The following is a 15,008-nucleotide window of genomic DNA, read 5'->3' as shown; positions in this document are numbered from 1 at the left end:
ACCTTGATGTTTATGCCTCTCTAACCAGTTGGCTTGAAGTAAGTAATGAGACCAGTTAGTGACACCGAGAATTATAGAATTTTTATAGAATTAGAGGGAACATCAAGAAGGTTTCCAATAGTTCCTTCTATTGCAGTAGACAAATTCTTAATTTATTCAAGTCAAGGCAAGGTGCTAATTCTATTTCATATGGACTGAGCTTCCATATCTTTTTCTTCTTAAAGGACATTGTGGAATTCAATAGTGCCAAGTTTGGCTACTTCAGGGAACTTCAGGGAATAACATTCAAAACTGACCTTCCTAGTCACACTTTAAAATTTGGAAATAATGTGAGAGGTCTTTGAAAACTTTCTGCTACAGCTACTTCAAAATTTGGAATAGTTTAGAATCATAAATTAAGAGCTAGAAAGAATTCTTGAGGTCATCTAGTCCAACTTTCTCATTTCACTGATGCCCAGAGAGATGAAATAACTCATCCAAGATAGAATAAATGTTAGAGCTGGGACTTGAATGTGTGTCCTCTGACTCTGGATTCAGTATTTTTCTCACTAAAACTTCATTCAGTGTCCCTATAAACCTGTTTACATTTAAGAATGTTTAAAAATTCTGTCATGGTGTCTGGAGTCATTCTTTTCAGCAGCCAACAGTGTACTATGTGCCCAAAGTGCTTAATTATGCTGTAATGATGATGAATATACAAATAATGCTTTCATTTGTGCATACTTTATTACCTTGAAATATATTTTAGAGCTTTAGAAAAACAGCATATTCTCTGAATTTCTTTAGTATCCTGTTTCAGAAAAGAGCCATCATTTTGGCATATGCCCTACCCACATTTCCATAGCAGAATTTACAATTAGAATATACCACAATGGATTATAGAAACACAGAGATGAACTGGATCTGAGATGATCTGGTCCAACCCTCTGCTTTTAAACATATCTGTGTCTAAACCATTTGGAGCAAATATTTGAAAATTCTCATTTAAATATTCATAGGCCTAGAAACTAGAATTAATGTCAAAACATACCATATAATAATGAAAACATAGTCATCAACCAAGTATGATTATAAGGAACTTACTTAACATTTTCTTATTTTATGACTTAGTTGTAGTCAGAATAGCAATTCATTACATTTTTTATTCTTTTTAGCCAACTTATCAGCAGGTCATCCATATTTTTTCAAAATATCTGTAAGATTTTTCTATTGCTTGGTCCATACTGCTACCACCCTTCTCTTCCCTCCCATTCTCTTCTCTTAATAGAGAGCTCCATTATTTCATACACAAATTACTGCAGCTGCTTTCTTGCTTTTTTCTGACTTTAGTTTTAATTTAGTTTTAGTTTTTTTTAATTTATTTCAATTTAAATTTATTTTTTTCTGGGTTATATGTTATTCATTATATGTATATATATATATAATTCATTTTTGTAATTGAATAATCATAAACAACCAAACAAGATCATATACACAAATAAATAAGTGATAAATCATATGTTTTCATCTGTATTTCTACTCCAATAGTTCTTTCTCTAGATGTGGATAGCATTCTTTTTCACAAGTCCCTCAAAATTGTCCTGGATTGTTATATTGCTGTTAGTAGCAGACTATCACATTTGATAATTCCATAATATTTCAGTCACTGTATATAATATTCTCCTGGTTCTACTTATTTCACTCTATCTGTTCACATAGGTCACACAGTAGTTTTTTCTGAAATCATCCTGTTCATCATTCTTTATAGCACAATAGTATAACACCATCATATACCACAATTTGTTCAGCCATTCCACAATTGAGAGATATCCCTTATAGTTTCCAATTCTTTGTCACCATAAAAAATTGTAGCCATAAATATTTTTGTACAAACAGGTCCTTTCCCATTTTTTTAACATGTTGGGATACAGACCTAATAGTGGTGTTACTGCATCAAAAGGGATACCTTCTTTTAAAGCCCTTTAGGCATTATTCCAAATTGCCCTTCAGAACAGTTGGATCAATTCACAATTCCACCAGCAGTGTCCCACTTTTGCCACATTCTCTCCAATATTAATTATTTTCCTTTACTGTCATATTGGACAATCTGATAGGTGTGAGGTTGTACCTCAGAATTATTTTAATTTGTATTTCTCTAATCAAGAGGGATGTAGAACATTTTTTCATATAATTATTGATAGTTTTTATTTCTTCATCTTAAAACTGCCTATTCATATAAAATTGTTATAAAAATATTCTTTCAATTTGTTGCTTCTTGGTTTCATTGATTTTGTTAATATAAAACTTTTAAATTTAATATAATAAAATTATTCATTTTACATCTTCTAATGTTCTCTCTTTTTGTTTGGTAAAAAATTCTTCCCTTCTCCATTGATCTGATAGGTAAATTATTCTAGGTTCCCCTAATATACTTATAATATCATTCTTTATGTTTAAATAATAAATAAATAAATAAAACATAAATCTTTGGGTTTATCAAACGCTAGATTGCTGACGTCATTTACCTCTACTCTATTCCATTGATTCACCCTTCTATTTCTTAGCCAATACCATATTGTTTTGATGACCAATGCTTTATAGTACAGTTTAAGATCTGATACTGCTAGGCCACCATCCTTCACATTTTTGTTTCATTAGTTCCCTTGATAATTCTTGACCCTTTCTTTTTCCAGCTGAATTTTGTTATTATTTTTCCTAGTTCTATAAAATAGTTCTTTGGTAGTTTGATAGGCATGGCTCTGAATAAGTAAAATAGTTTAGATATAGTTATCATTTTTTTATATTAGCTTGTCCTACTCATGAACAATTAATGTTTTTCCAATTGGTTCCATCTAATTTTATTTGTGTGAAAAATGTTTTGCAATTGTGTTCATATGATCCCTGCATTTGTCTTGACAAATGGATTCCCAAATATCTAGAGATTTTAAATGTAGCTTCTCTTTCTTAGACTCTTCCTCCCCCATGCCTCGTTACGTGATATAATTCACCCCACTTAACTTCTCTCTTCCAATTTCTCATAGTAAAATCTTTTTTTATCCCTACTTTTGTTTTTGCTTTTTTTTTTTTGCATATCATCCTAAACAGCTTACTACCACACCCTCTGTTTATTTTTTCCAGCTACTATGATAATGGCAACAATTTTTAATAGTTAAAGATATTATATTTCCATTTAAGAATATAAACAATTTGACCATATTGAAGTACTTAATTTTTTTCTCTTTCTTATTACCTTTTGATGGTTCTCTTGAATTTTGTATTTGGACATTGGATTTTCTGTCTAAATCTAGTCTTTCCTTTAGGAATGCTTGGACATCTATTTTATTTAATTACCATACTTTCCCAGGAAAGAATATAGTCAGTTTTGATGAGTTGGTGATTCTTGTTTGTAAACCCAGTTCCTTTGCCTTCTGGAACATCATATTCTAAGCCTTCTGGTCCTTCAATGTGGAAGCTGCCAGATCCTGTGTAATATTGACTGGGGCTTCATGATATTTGAATTGTTTCTTTCTGGTTGTTTGCAGTATTGTTCTCCCTGACTTGGGAGCTCTTGAACATGTCTATAACATTCCTGGGAGTTGTCAGTTTGGGATTTATTACAGGAGGTGATCTGTGGATTCTTTCAATTTCTCTTTTACTCTCTTGTTCAAGAATATCAGAACAGTATTCTTGGATAATTTCTTGTAATATGATGTCTAGACTTTTTTTTGTCATGACTTTGAGGTAGTCCAATAATTCTTAAATTGTGTCTCCTGAATATATTTTCCAGGTTAGTTGTTTTTTAATGCGATATTTCATATTTTCTCTTTTTTATTCTTTTGATTTGATTTTATTATTTTTTCATGTTTTGTGAAGTCAGTAGCTTTTTTAATTTCCCAATTCTAATTTTTAAGGACTGAATTTCATTGAAAGACCTTTTGATCCTCTTTTTCATTTGGTCCATTTTAGTTTTTATGACACTCTTTTCTTCACTGATTTTTTTTTGCCTCTTTTCCCAGTAGGTTAGTTCTGTTTTTTGAGAACTTTTTTCTTCATTGGATTTTTGTGCCTTTTGTTCCAGTTGAATTTTGCTTTTTAAGCTGTTATTTTCTTTTTGCATTACTTTAATTTCTTTTCCTTATTTTTCTTCAAACTGTCCTATTTAATTTTTGAATTCCTTTCTGAGTTCTTCCAGAGCTTGGGACCAATTCTCTTTGTTTTGTTCATTTTTAAGTTTCGCATGTGGTCACTTGGATCACACCATCCCCTGTTGGTTCTTCACTTTTCTCTTTGTCTCCATAGAAATTTTTGAGAGTTAAGTGTTTATTTTGCTGTTTGCTAATTTTCCAGCCTTTTCTTGCCTGTGGATTGGGAATTCTGAATGCTTCTTCTGCCCCCTTTGCTACTGGTTTGCAGTGATTGGCACTGTGACTGTTTTGCTGAAGCTGTGTCATCACCATAGCAGAATAGGCTCAAAGAGCCCCATACTATGGACTTCTAAGCCTCACTGTTGATTGGTGCCAAGGCCGGGGACTTTGAGGGGTAGTCTAAGGTGTTGTTTTGTTGGTTTAGCTCAAGTCCCAGGATCCCAAAGTTAGTTTTTGCCCAGTTGTGGAACCTGGTGCAGTGGGTGGGTTGGCCAGCACTCCTCTGTGTGTTGTTTTGGTTCCAGTTCCTCTAATCCCATGAAAATCAACTGTCTCTGCCTATCTTTCAAGTTGTGTTCAGTGAGAGAGCCCCCTCACTCCTTCTTGCTGTTTTTTTTTTTACTCCTGTCATTTTGAGGAACTTTTTAAAGATGGGTTTGGAAGAACTGTCAGAGTGGTTTTGGCTTTCATTGCTACTTAGCCACCATCTTATCTCCACCTTAAATATAATTTTTAACTTTTTCTCTGACTTTAATGTTTTCTCTTTAGAAACTATTATTAATATCACTAGAACATTAGTCTTCTCATAAAGCTCTCTAATTATATTACACACTTGGGCTAAGAATGTTGACTATTAACTATCTCTTTGATTCTAAACTCTACTACCTAGTTTTCAAGATTCTTATAACTTTCCTCCACCTTATTTCTTTCACCTTATTCTCCATTATTCCCCTCCATTACTCTTTTGCTGTAGCTGTTTCTCGCTACACTATTTTACTACTATTGGTATGACTCCTATTTCAAGTGTTTTCCTTAAACTTAACCTTCTGAGATAATGTAGTGTAGTTATTATGTCCATTTTATGGATGAGAAAATTGAGGTTCACAGTCTCTCTCACAAGTAGTAAGGTAGGCTATTATACAATTATCCTAAAATCCAAGGTTTAAAATTTTTTGGAGAAATTTCAGGAAAAGAAACTCATCAATACCCTGAATCAAGAAAGTAGATCCTTTGGAGAGGGTGCTATAAAGAAGCCTGCAGAAACCATACACTGCATCAAAAGATCCAGAATGAATTTTGGGATATAATGAACTGAACTGAAGGGGGTTGAACACATTTATTCTGAATGTAAACTCTTATACCAAAGGGGATTGCCCCCTAATTGGCTTTTTGTCAATGCACCTATCAATCATTATTTTTGTTTTCTTTTTCATTCATTTCCCTCTTATCTCCAACTATTCTAATTTCCCCTTAGAAAGTGCCTCTAGCTAGAAGATCTTTAGAGGGATAAGCTGGTTATGTGAAATGATTCATTGGGGAACCTAGGAATGTAAATCTGGTAGATTTCAACATGTTCATCTCCCAATAGAATCACAGGGGGATTGTGAAAGATAATTTAAACTCTCTTTGTCTATTTAAGTTAATCAATCAAGAACCTGAAGTGCCCAGCTTTTCACACTTAGTCATTAACACTTAGTAAGAAACTTTACCTAGAAAAGGAAGTTCATACCCTAAAATATCACATGCACTGCACAACCCTGGGTAGTGCTAGGCAAATTGGGAGACTGTGAATGATTCCTGAGATGTGAGGAGGATAGCTGATGGGTGGAGAAAACTGTATAAGCAGGAGTCTCTGGGACCCTGGGAGTCTTTTGGAGGCTCAGTCTTGTGGAGGCTCAGCTTGATTAGGCATTCAATTCTGCCTTGGATTCGTCATTGGTGGCTCGAGGAGTCTGGCTTTCAGTGACTCACTTGGGTTGAAGAGACTTAGATTTCCATCTGGAGATTGGAACATGGAGGCCGAGTCTCTCCTGCTTTTCTGTCTGGAGACTGGAACTTTGTTGGGGGAGCGAGCTAGATTTCTTTGGAGCATAGTTAGAATGGTTGGCTAGAAAATTCCTTATCTTCTTCCTACATTTCCCTCTCTTATTATCTATATTTTGCTCTAATGAAGCTACTAAAGTTACTAATAGTCTCATGACTTAATATTTAATTATGATGAATCATGACTACACCTTTTAACAATTCTGATATTTGTCAAACCCATTTTAATTATTACACTTGCAACTCAAGTTTCCTATACAGGTCTAACCTGTTCCATATATGCTTTCTCTTAACAACAACTACTACAATAGCTAACATTTCTATAGCATCTACTATGTGCCAGATAACGTGCTATGTGATTTACAAATATTTTCTCATTTGATTTTGACCACAATCCTGGGAGGCAGTATTCCTACCATGTTCATGCCATGCTCCCTGCCTGGCTTTCCTTATGTTGTTCTCCTGAACTATTTATTGTTTTATAGTTGCTTTTTAGTCTTATGCTTTATTTTTTTCCAGTTGTATCATAAACTTCTTAAGTTTATTGGACAATGTTCTTTAGTTGTTTTGTAGTCCTTTCCCCTGCTCCAGGCACATTTCATAGTACCTACTAAATAATACAGCATTTTACATGTATTAGAACACAAAATACAATTTGAATGAATAAATGAGTGAATGAATGAAAAGCATTTTTGTCTGTACTTGGTCTTTGTCTCTACAAGTTAAGATGAGTCAAAATTCCTGTTTTCTGTTTATTCAAGCTTGCCGGAAGTCATATGGCAGTAATAAATTTCTAACTATACTTGGATTTGTTTATTTTATGCACAAGCAAATTATATTGCCATAATTTAAGTCTGTTTGCCTAAATTTCTTGAAATTGTTGGAGAGTTATAACTAGTGCTGGACATTGAGCAGAGAGAGGGATGTAGTACTATATAGTGTAAGGGCAGGTTGCAAAGGTGGTCCATGAATTATCCTTACAATAGACACCAGAGAGTATGCTCCATGTTAGACTGTCTTTGTAGAGTGAATTTATGGTGTACTGGTGATGAGTATGCTTTGTAATAGGTATCTGGATTGCCTATGGCAAGCCAAATAGGAAAGATTAATATTCATCCTATTTATGGCATTTCCATCAATGTTGCATTTGGCTGAAGATGGCAAGGGATATTCATATGATGATCCAAGTCATGAGGACATATCAGTTCACAGAGTTTCCAAGTACCTGTATAATTTGATATATACTGGATATATAGTTGAATTCTATGGGTATTTTCAACAGTATTTGTAAGATTGATGATGTTAGTTCTGTTCCATAGAATTCTAGGCTAATACTTTTATTTAATGCCTTAATAATATTTGACATTTGCATATGGAGGCTTTGTTATTCATTATAGTGCTATTCATTTCAGTGTTCTGGCTGGCTATAATGGCACTATCTTTGCATATGGACAAACGGGCAGTGGCAAGACTTTCACTATCACTGGAGGAGCTGAGCGTTACAGTGATAGAGGCATCATTCCAAGGACCCTATCATACATTTTTGAGCAATTACAAAAGGTACAGAACCATAATTTCATTTCTTTTATGTATTTATAAGTAATTTTCTGAAGGAGGAAATTATATTATTGCTGAATATCTATTATATTCTATATTTCTGTGCTGAAAAAGGAAATATTCCATGTAACTAAAATTTTGTTCTCAATAGTAAACATTACATTTAAGAAAGAATTCTGTACATTCCTTGCTTTGTGTATATTTTCTTGCATGTTGTCTTCTCTATTAGATTGCAAGTTCCTTGAGGAAAGGGGTTACTTTTTGCATGTTTTTGTGTCCCCAGCACCTAGAAAAATGCCCAACACACTAAATAATAAATGTTTACTGCTTGCTTCATTCATTCATTTGCAATAGTCTTCTAGCAGAGCAAATTCAGAACAAAAGCAATTCATTAAATAACTGCTCTTAGACTGAAGATTCAAAGGTAGTTCTTTCTTTGAGGTTTAAAAAGCACATGCTACATTCATTCAAAAACTACAGAGCATCTGATCTTTGCTGTATTTGAGACATTGAGATATTTTTCCCTTGCCATAATAAAGGCAGACAAATCAGAAGCTTTTCTTTTAACTATTTAAACCTCTATGTAGGATAACATAAGCTCATAGAATCATAGATATAGAACTAGAAACATAATTCTTCTCATTCATAATTTATTAGGACAAAGAAACAAAATGGTTTAGTATGAATTAAATTTAATCAGTACTTAGAGTCTAATTGATGACTCAAGTTATACGTGTGTGTATGTGTGTGTGTGTATATACACACATAAGAGGTAAAGATAAATATAGCTATATAACCAGCCCTATCCTGGGGTCCAGTTCCACATGACCACTGCTTAGTAGACATTTCCACTTGAATTTTGTATAAACACACCCAATGTAATATATCCAAAATAGAGCTCTTTACTCTTTCTCCCAAATTCTCCTCTCTTCCTAACTTCTCTATTCTGTCAAGACATCTTATTTCCATTCACTAGGTTCACAACTTCAATCATTTCAACTGTACTTTCTACTTAACTCCCATAACCACAAGTCTTGTTGATCCTCTTTTCCCCACATTTCTCATACATTCTCTTTTCTCTAGTCAAATAACCACTGCTCTCCTTGAAGCCCACATCATCTTTTTCCTGGGCTATGCAGTAACCTCCTAACTGGCCTTCCTTTCTATTAGGATCTCCCTTTTCCAATCTCTTTTTTGCCTCTCTGACAAAAAGGATTTTCCTAAGCACATGTGACTGTGTCACTCCCTTGCTCAAAAAAAAACATTAGTGGTTTCCTGTTTACTGAAGTGTGGGACATTTAAGTGGCATAAATGAATAGAATGCTAGACCCAGAGTCAGGAAAACCTGAATTCAAATCCAGCCTCAGACAGTTACTGTCTGTGTGACCTTGGTGAAGTCCTGTTTGCCTAAAGCCACTGGAGAAGGAAATAGCAATTTTCTCCAGTATTTCTGCCAAGAAAATCCCAAATGTGGTTACGAGTTAGACACAATTCAAATGACTGAACAACAATTAACTAATGTTAATATTTAGTGACTTTTCCTTCTGACATCTAGATCCCTTCGCAATCTGCCACTAACCGACCTTGCTGGACTGCTTACACATTATTCTTCTTGTTACAGCCTATAATGAATTAATTCCATGTACCTTAACTTGCTATTTCTAATACATGATGTTCTATTTTCGGTCTACAAACCTTTGCACAGGAATGTACTCGCTCCTTTCTTTCATTGCTTAGAATCCCTAGAATCTTTCAAAGCTCAATTCAACTACCACCTCCTCAAAGAGGTCCATCCTCATCCTGTCAAATGCCAATGCCTTTATCCTCCAAGAAAAATTCCTTGAATTTATTTTTATGTATTTTGGGTTTACTTATTTGTGTACTTGTCATTTCCCCACGATACCATAACGTACATTAAAGACAAGAGATCTTTCCCTTTGTATTCCCAGGGCCTAGCTGAGGGTTTGACACATAGCAGATGTTTATTAATGATTTTTAAAAAAACATTAATTTCATGATATTAGTATATTATCAAAAAGAAGGCTTCCACTTAGCAAAGTGGTTGATGTATCCAACAATGACATTGTTCCCTTTATTTGGTCATAAAAACTTCTCTAAAATGAATATTCCTGTACAAGTGTTTTTTTTTTTTTAACCCCAACTCCTAATGGTTAATCTAAATTGAAAACATCTAATTGTGTGCAATGGAAGCTGGAGAAGGGGAGGGAAATGTTGTATTATTTATTTTAAATCTGAGATTTTCACAGTTGCTTTTTCCTAACACAAAGAAGTAATTACAGATCAGATCCTCTCATATCTTCCTACCTCAACTCTCCCAACCAACCACCCTTTCTGGAAAAATTCACCTAAAGTAAAAAAACTACCTCCCAGCACAATAGTATCAAAAGATTTATGAATTTGGAGGGGAAAATGGAAATATCTCATTCATCACACTTTTTTTCTTTGCTATATTATATTCCAGATTTTTTTTCTCAATCCTAAATTCATTTTAGAGGTTTTGGTCATCAATTCTGTCTTATTTCCAAGTCCTACACAATAAAATATAATTTCTAAAAATGTATTTGTAGTGGCCCATATGTAGAAGTTTGTGCATTTACCAGCATTCCTGCCGTAATCCTGCCCAAGGTCAAAAAAACATTTGGAGCCATTCAAAATCATTACAGCCATTAGCTTTGCCTTGATTCATGTAATTAAAAAATCCTAATGGGGCAGCTAGGTGACTCAGTGAATGAAACACCAGACTTTGGAAATGAGAGGTCCTGGGTTCAAATCTGGCCTCAGATACATCCTAGCTGTGTGACCCTGGTCAAGTCAGCTGCCTTAAAACTGATACTGAGTATTGATTCCAAGGCAGAAGGTAAAGGATCAAAAAAAAATCATAGTATCCACAAATTCGGAAAGACCTTAGTAACACCATCCTCTATTTTTTCTTCTGAACAGAGAAGGATAAAGTAGTCCCTTATTTTAGCTTTTCTGCTTCTCTCAGTAAAGCCTAAGATTTTCAGCTTTTGGTGGTGCTACCATATGATAGTGCTGAGGTGATGAGATGATAGGTGAGACCACTAAAATACACCGTCTTTTTTTTTTTCCACAAATTGCTATCTAGACATGCCTCTCTGTTCTGTACTTAGAAAATTGGTGTTTAGACCCAAGCATAGAATGCTTTATTAATCTGTCTTGATTTTCATTTTATTAGATTCATGCCCTCATTTTAGTCAATTAACATCTTTTTTGTATTGTAGATAAGAGTGCTAGACTTGGAGTTAGCTGCCCTCCCTTCACAGTATCCCTACTCAAATACCTACTAGTTGTATAACCATAGTCAAATCACCTAAACTCTCAAAGCATGTTTGTTCATCTGTAAAACACAGATAATACTGGTACTCGAAAAGTCAGCCTGGTGTAGTGGGTAAGGTTCATCTTCCAAGATACACACTGGCTCTGTGACCCTGGGGAAGTCACTTACATCTCAGTGCCACAGATCTTTCTTAAGACCTTTCTTAAGACCTTAAGACCTTTTTTAAGACTTTAATTATAGAGAAGTATTTAGTTTCTGTTCTTAGTGGAAATTGCCTCAGTGGAAGTTTCCTATACCAATGAATCACAAATATGGACCAAAAAATTGTACTGGCACAAAGTTTCTGGGAGAAAATATGTTGCAAATATCTTATAAACTTTATAGTGCTTTATGATCATCATCATCAAAGTTGTGATTATTCAAGTTAAGTAGACAACAAAAAGGATATACATCAAGCCTGAAAATCATCCCTACCATGTGAGTGCTAATCATATTTTCAATGACTATGAAAGAAAAAAAATTGATTGTATTTATTTTGGAAATTATTGCTCATTATTTTGAGTATTCTGAAGTTCAAATTATTTGGAAGAAGGAGAAAATTCAATCCACAGGAAACATGTGGGTTATATTACAGTTTGGCAATTCTGAATATTGAAAGAAAAGTAATAAGAAAAGGTAGCTCACCACATAGGAAATACTAATGTTTCTTCAGTGTGCATTCCAGTAAAAATCCAGAAAATGAAAAAAAAATCTGCTGGAGCCATCATTTTCCTGAGAATTTACAACCATTAAAAAAAACTGTAGGAAAAAAGACAAGAGCTTTATTTTTCTGAGGCTAAGGTACAATTATTCTTTTTTTATTTAAGCTTTCTTTCTTTTTCTTCCCTTTTTGTCCTTTAACAATGACCCATTAAATTCCTAATCATGAGGTTTAGGAAGAGGTCTCATCCTTAGGACCAATCCTTTTCATTGGAAGATGTGGTTCAGAGACTTTTAAGAGAGAAGAAGATATAAAAAGACAATACAGATATACATTAATATATAGATGCAGATATAGACATAGATATCTTCCTTTTCCCTCCATTAGATAAAACTAAAACCTAAAAAGAGTCTAACCAATCTTTTTAGTCTCTGTGAACTTGTTTTTAGATAAAGCTGAGTCTGGTACCGAATTTTAAAAGTTTTATGGCCTTGAGAAAATCATTTGACCTGAGTTTCAGTTTCCTTACTTGTAAAATGAAGATGATGATATTTGTACTACTTACCTTGGGATTCTGAGGAAAGAAAATAGTTTGTAAATCTTAAAGGGAAATAAAAATGTGGATTTTCATCATCACTATTACTTTTACCTCCTAATTTAGTGTTAAAATGGGTCAAACTGAAATTCTTAATTTCATCAACTTAGAATATCCTAAGGTCCCATCTAGTAGGTTTGAACAGACACATTTGCCAAAGACAGCAATCTCTCTCTTTTTTTAAAGAGAGATTTTATTTTTTCCCAATTAAATTTAACCATTTTCAACATATGTTTACTGAAATTATAAGATCCAAATTGTCTTCCTCACCCCCTTCCCTTCCTCCAGTAGTCTCTTTTTTGATAACATTTTCTTGATAGAATTGTACTAACTCATTTCTGGCTTACATTAAGTACCACTACATACAGGAAATGTCTATGTAGTGGTACTTAATGTATCACTACATGGACATTTCCTTTAAACAAAAGTTGACACGGGAGCCTCATTATTACATAATAGAAATTAAAAAACATTATGATTCCAGAGTTAGAAAGAAGCTCAGCAGCCATCAAGTCCAATTCACACCCCCAAAAGGATCCTTTCTCCAATATATCTGACAATTGGGAATCCATCTTCTACTTGAAGATGTTCAATGCAAGGAAATCTCCAAAGGCAACCCATTCAGCTTCAAAATATCTCCAATAGTTGCCAAATTTTGCCTGACATCTAGCTTAAATTTGACTTTTTGTGATTTCCATAATAATCTTTACCCTGCCCTCTAGGACTAAATAGAACAAACAAGTCAAACACTTCTTCATCATGATAGACCTTCAAATACTTAAAGATAGCTATCCTGCCTCCCCTGTTTCTTCTCTTTTTTCAGGCTAATAATGCCCAATTCTTTGAATTGTTTTTCATTTGGCATGAACTCAAAGTATTTTACCATCTTAGTTGTCCTCTTGAAAATATTTTCCAGATTCCAGGTTATGAATGTTCTGCCAAGAACTGAATACAATAATTCAGCTTTAATCTGATCATAAAGACCTTGATTTTTCCTAACTGCTAATGCCTTTTACCAATCCATTCTATTTTAATTATTTTGTATATATTGGTTTGGGTAAAAGTCTTTAGTAGTAGAATATAAGCTTCTTGAGAGCAGGGATAAATTCAGGCTAATCTTTCTGCCTACATGCCTAGCAAGTCACACATGGTAAGATTTTACTAAATGCTTGCCGATCATTACTTAACCAAGGCATAATATAGTAGTCATATCATCTTGTTCGTGGAGGCTTAATGCCTTAATTCCACCCAAAATCAATTTAACCTTTTTGTCTTCTGAATCATGCCACTGATTCTTATTGATCATTTAGTCCCCTAAATCCCTTAGTCCTTTTTTGGATATACTTCTTTCTAACCATGTTTCTCCTATCTTGTATTTGTGAAATCATTTTTTAACCTAAGACTTTACATTTAACCTCATGAAATTTGATCTTACTAAATTTGGCCCATTGTCCCAAACTTCCAAGATACTTTTGCATTCTGATTTTGTCATATACAGTTAATTATCCCCTTCAGCTTTGTTGCATTCTTGGATTCCTGATGAAAGTTGCCCTAACTGCTGGTCACTGATAATTTTGGTTTGATGAGTGGCCTCAATACTAGATAAGTAATATTTAGAACCATAGAACTGTAAATATGGAAGGGACTTTGTCAATATTTCCAAGTTGTTAGTTCCCTTTTCCTCCTCAAATTATCATGTATTTACTTATCTACAGATATAGTCTATCCCAACAGGATGTAAGTTCCTTGAAGCGATTTTTTTCTCTTTTTTCCTTCATGTCCCTCAGACCTAAAATAACACTTTGCATGTAGTTATTACTCAATAAATATTTGTTCAGTTGAATTAAATTTTGCTTCCTTTACTTCCTTTATTTGACAGTTGAAAAAATTAAGATCCACACAGATGAAGAGTTTTAACCAGTCGTACTGCCAATGGAACTAAAGTTCAAGGACTCCTTGTTCTCAGATCACTACTCTCTACATTCTCTACATTCTTTGCCCTATATTCTCCTTGAGTCATCTCTCTTCCATCCTATTGAAGACTTGTGAATAGCCTACCTAAGGCCTTAAACCACAAAAGTTTAATCTATGAATATTATAGGCAAACTAGTCATAATATATTTCAGTAAATTCATCTTAAACAAAATGAAAACCAAGTTGTCTTTCATCCATACCCACATGACAGAAAAATACTTTGTTTTTCTGAAGAATAAGAAAATTGCAAAGTGGTATATGCACATGAAGTAGGAGCGTAGAAGCACCTTTTGAATCTAATAATGGAAGAAAAGTTAAGGTAATAGTTGAAGATCCTGCAGTGGAGGAAGTAAATAAAGATTTCCATGTCTCCATGTTTATATCTTAATTATTATTTTTATTACATTAAAATATTATTTCATTATGTAAATATGTTATTTTATTTGTGGTTTGCTCATTATAAGTATTCATTCAGTTATTTATTTATCATATTATCCTATTGGCTAGTTCTCACAGAAAAGAGAAAATAACCATTTTTTTTTTGTGACAGAGACATGGAAGGCTTTATTTACCTTCACCACTACAGGATCCCAGACTAGTAATTTACTTTTGATAACTTCTGCCTCCTAGTTTTATTGTCATATCTATTTCTTTTTATATTTTGAGCTCCAAATTCTCTCCCTTCTACCCTCCACA

At 33.8% G+C, this 15,008-nt stretch overlaps 1 protein-coding gene across 7 annotated transcripts in view; it reads left to right on the top strand.

Annotated features, from left to right (window-relative positions):
* The window catches only part of KIF6 (kinesin family member 6), a 495,811-nt gene that overhangs the window by 98,295 nt on the left and 382,508 nt on the right, over positions 1-15,008 (top strand). For all 7 annotated transcript variants that reach the window (XM_056818172.1, XM_056818176.1, XM_056818171.1 and 4 more), the window contains one exon: positions 7,580-7,727. In XM_056818172.1, the coding sequence (XP_056674150.1) occupies positions 7,580-7,727 (148 nt within the window). The remainder of the gene's footprint in view (positions 1-7,579; positions 7,728-15,008) is intronic.

The sequence above is a fragment of the Monodelphis domestica genome, chromosome 2 (assembly GCF_027887165.1).
Source record: "Monodelphis domestica isolate mMonDom1 chromosome 2, mMonDom1.pri, whole genome shotgun sequence".
Lineage (NCBI taxonomy): Eukaryota > Metazoa > Chordata > Mammalia > Didelphimorphia > Didelphidae > Monodelphis > Monodelphis domestica.
The sequence above is the reverse complement of the archived record's forward strand: the minus strand, read 5'-3'. Positions and strand labels throughout refer to the sequence as shown.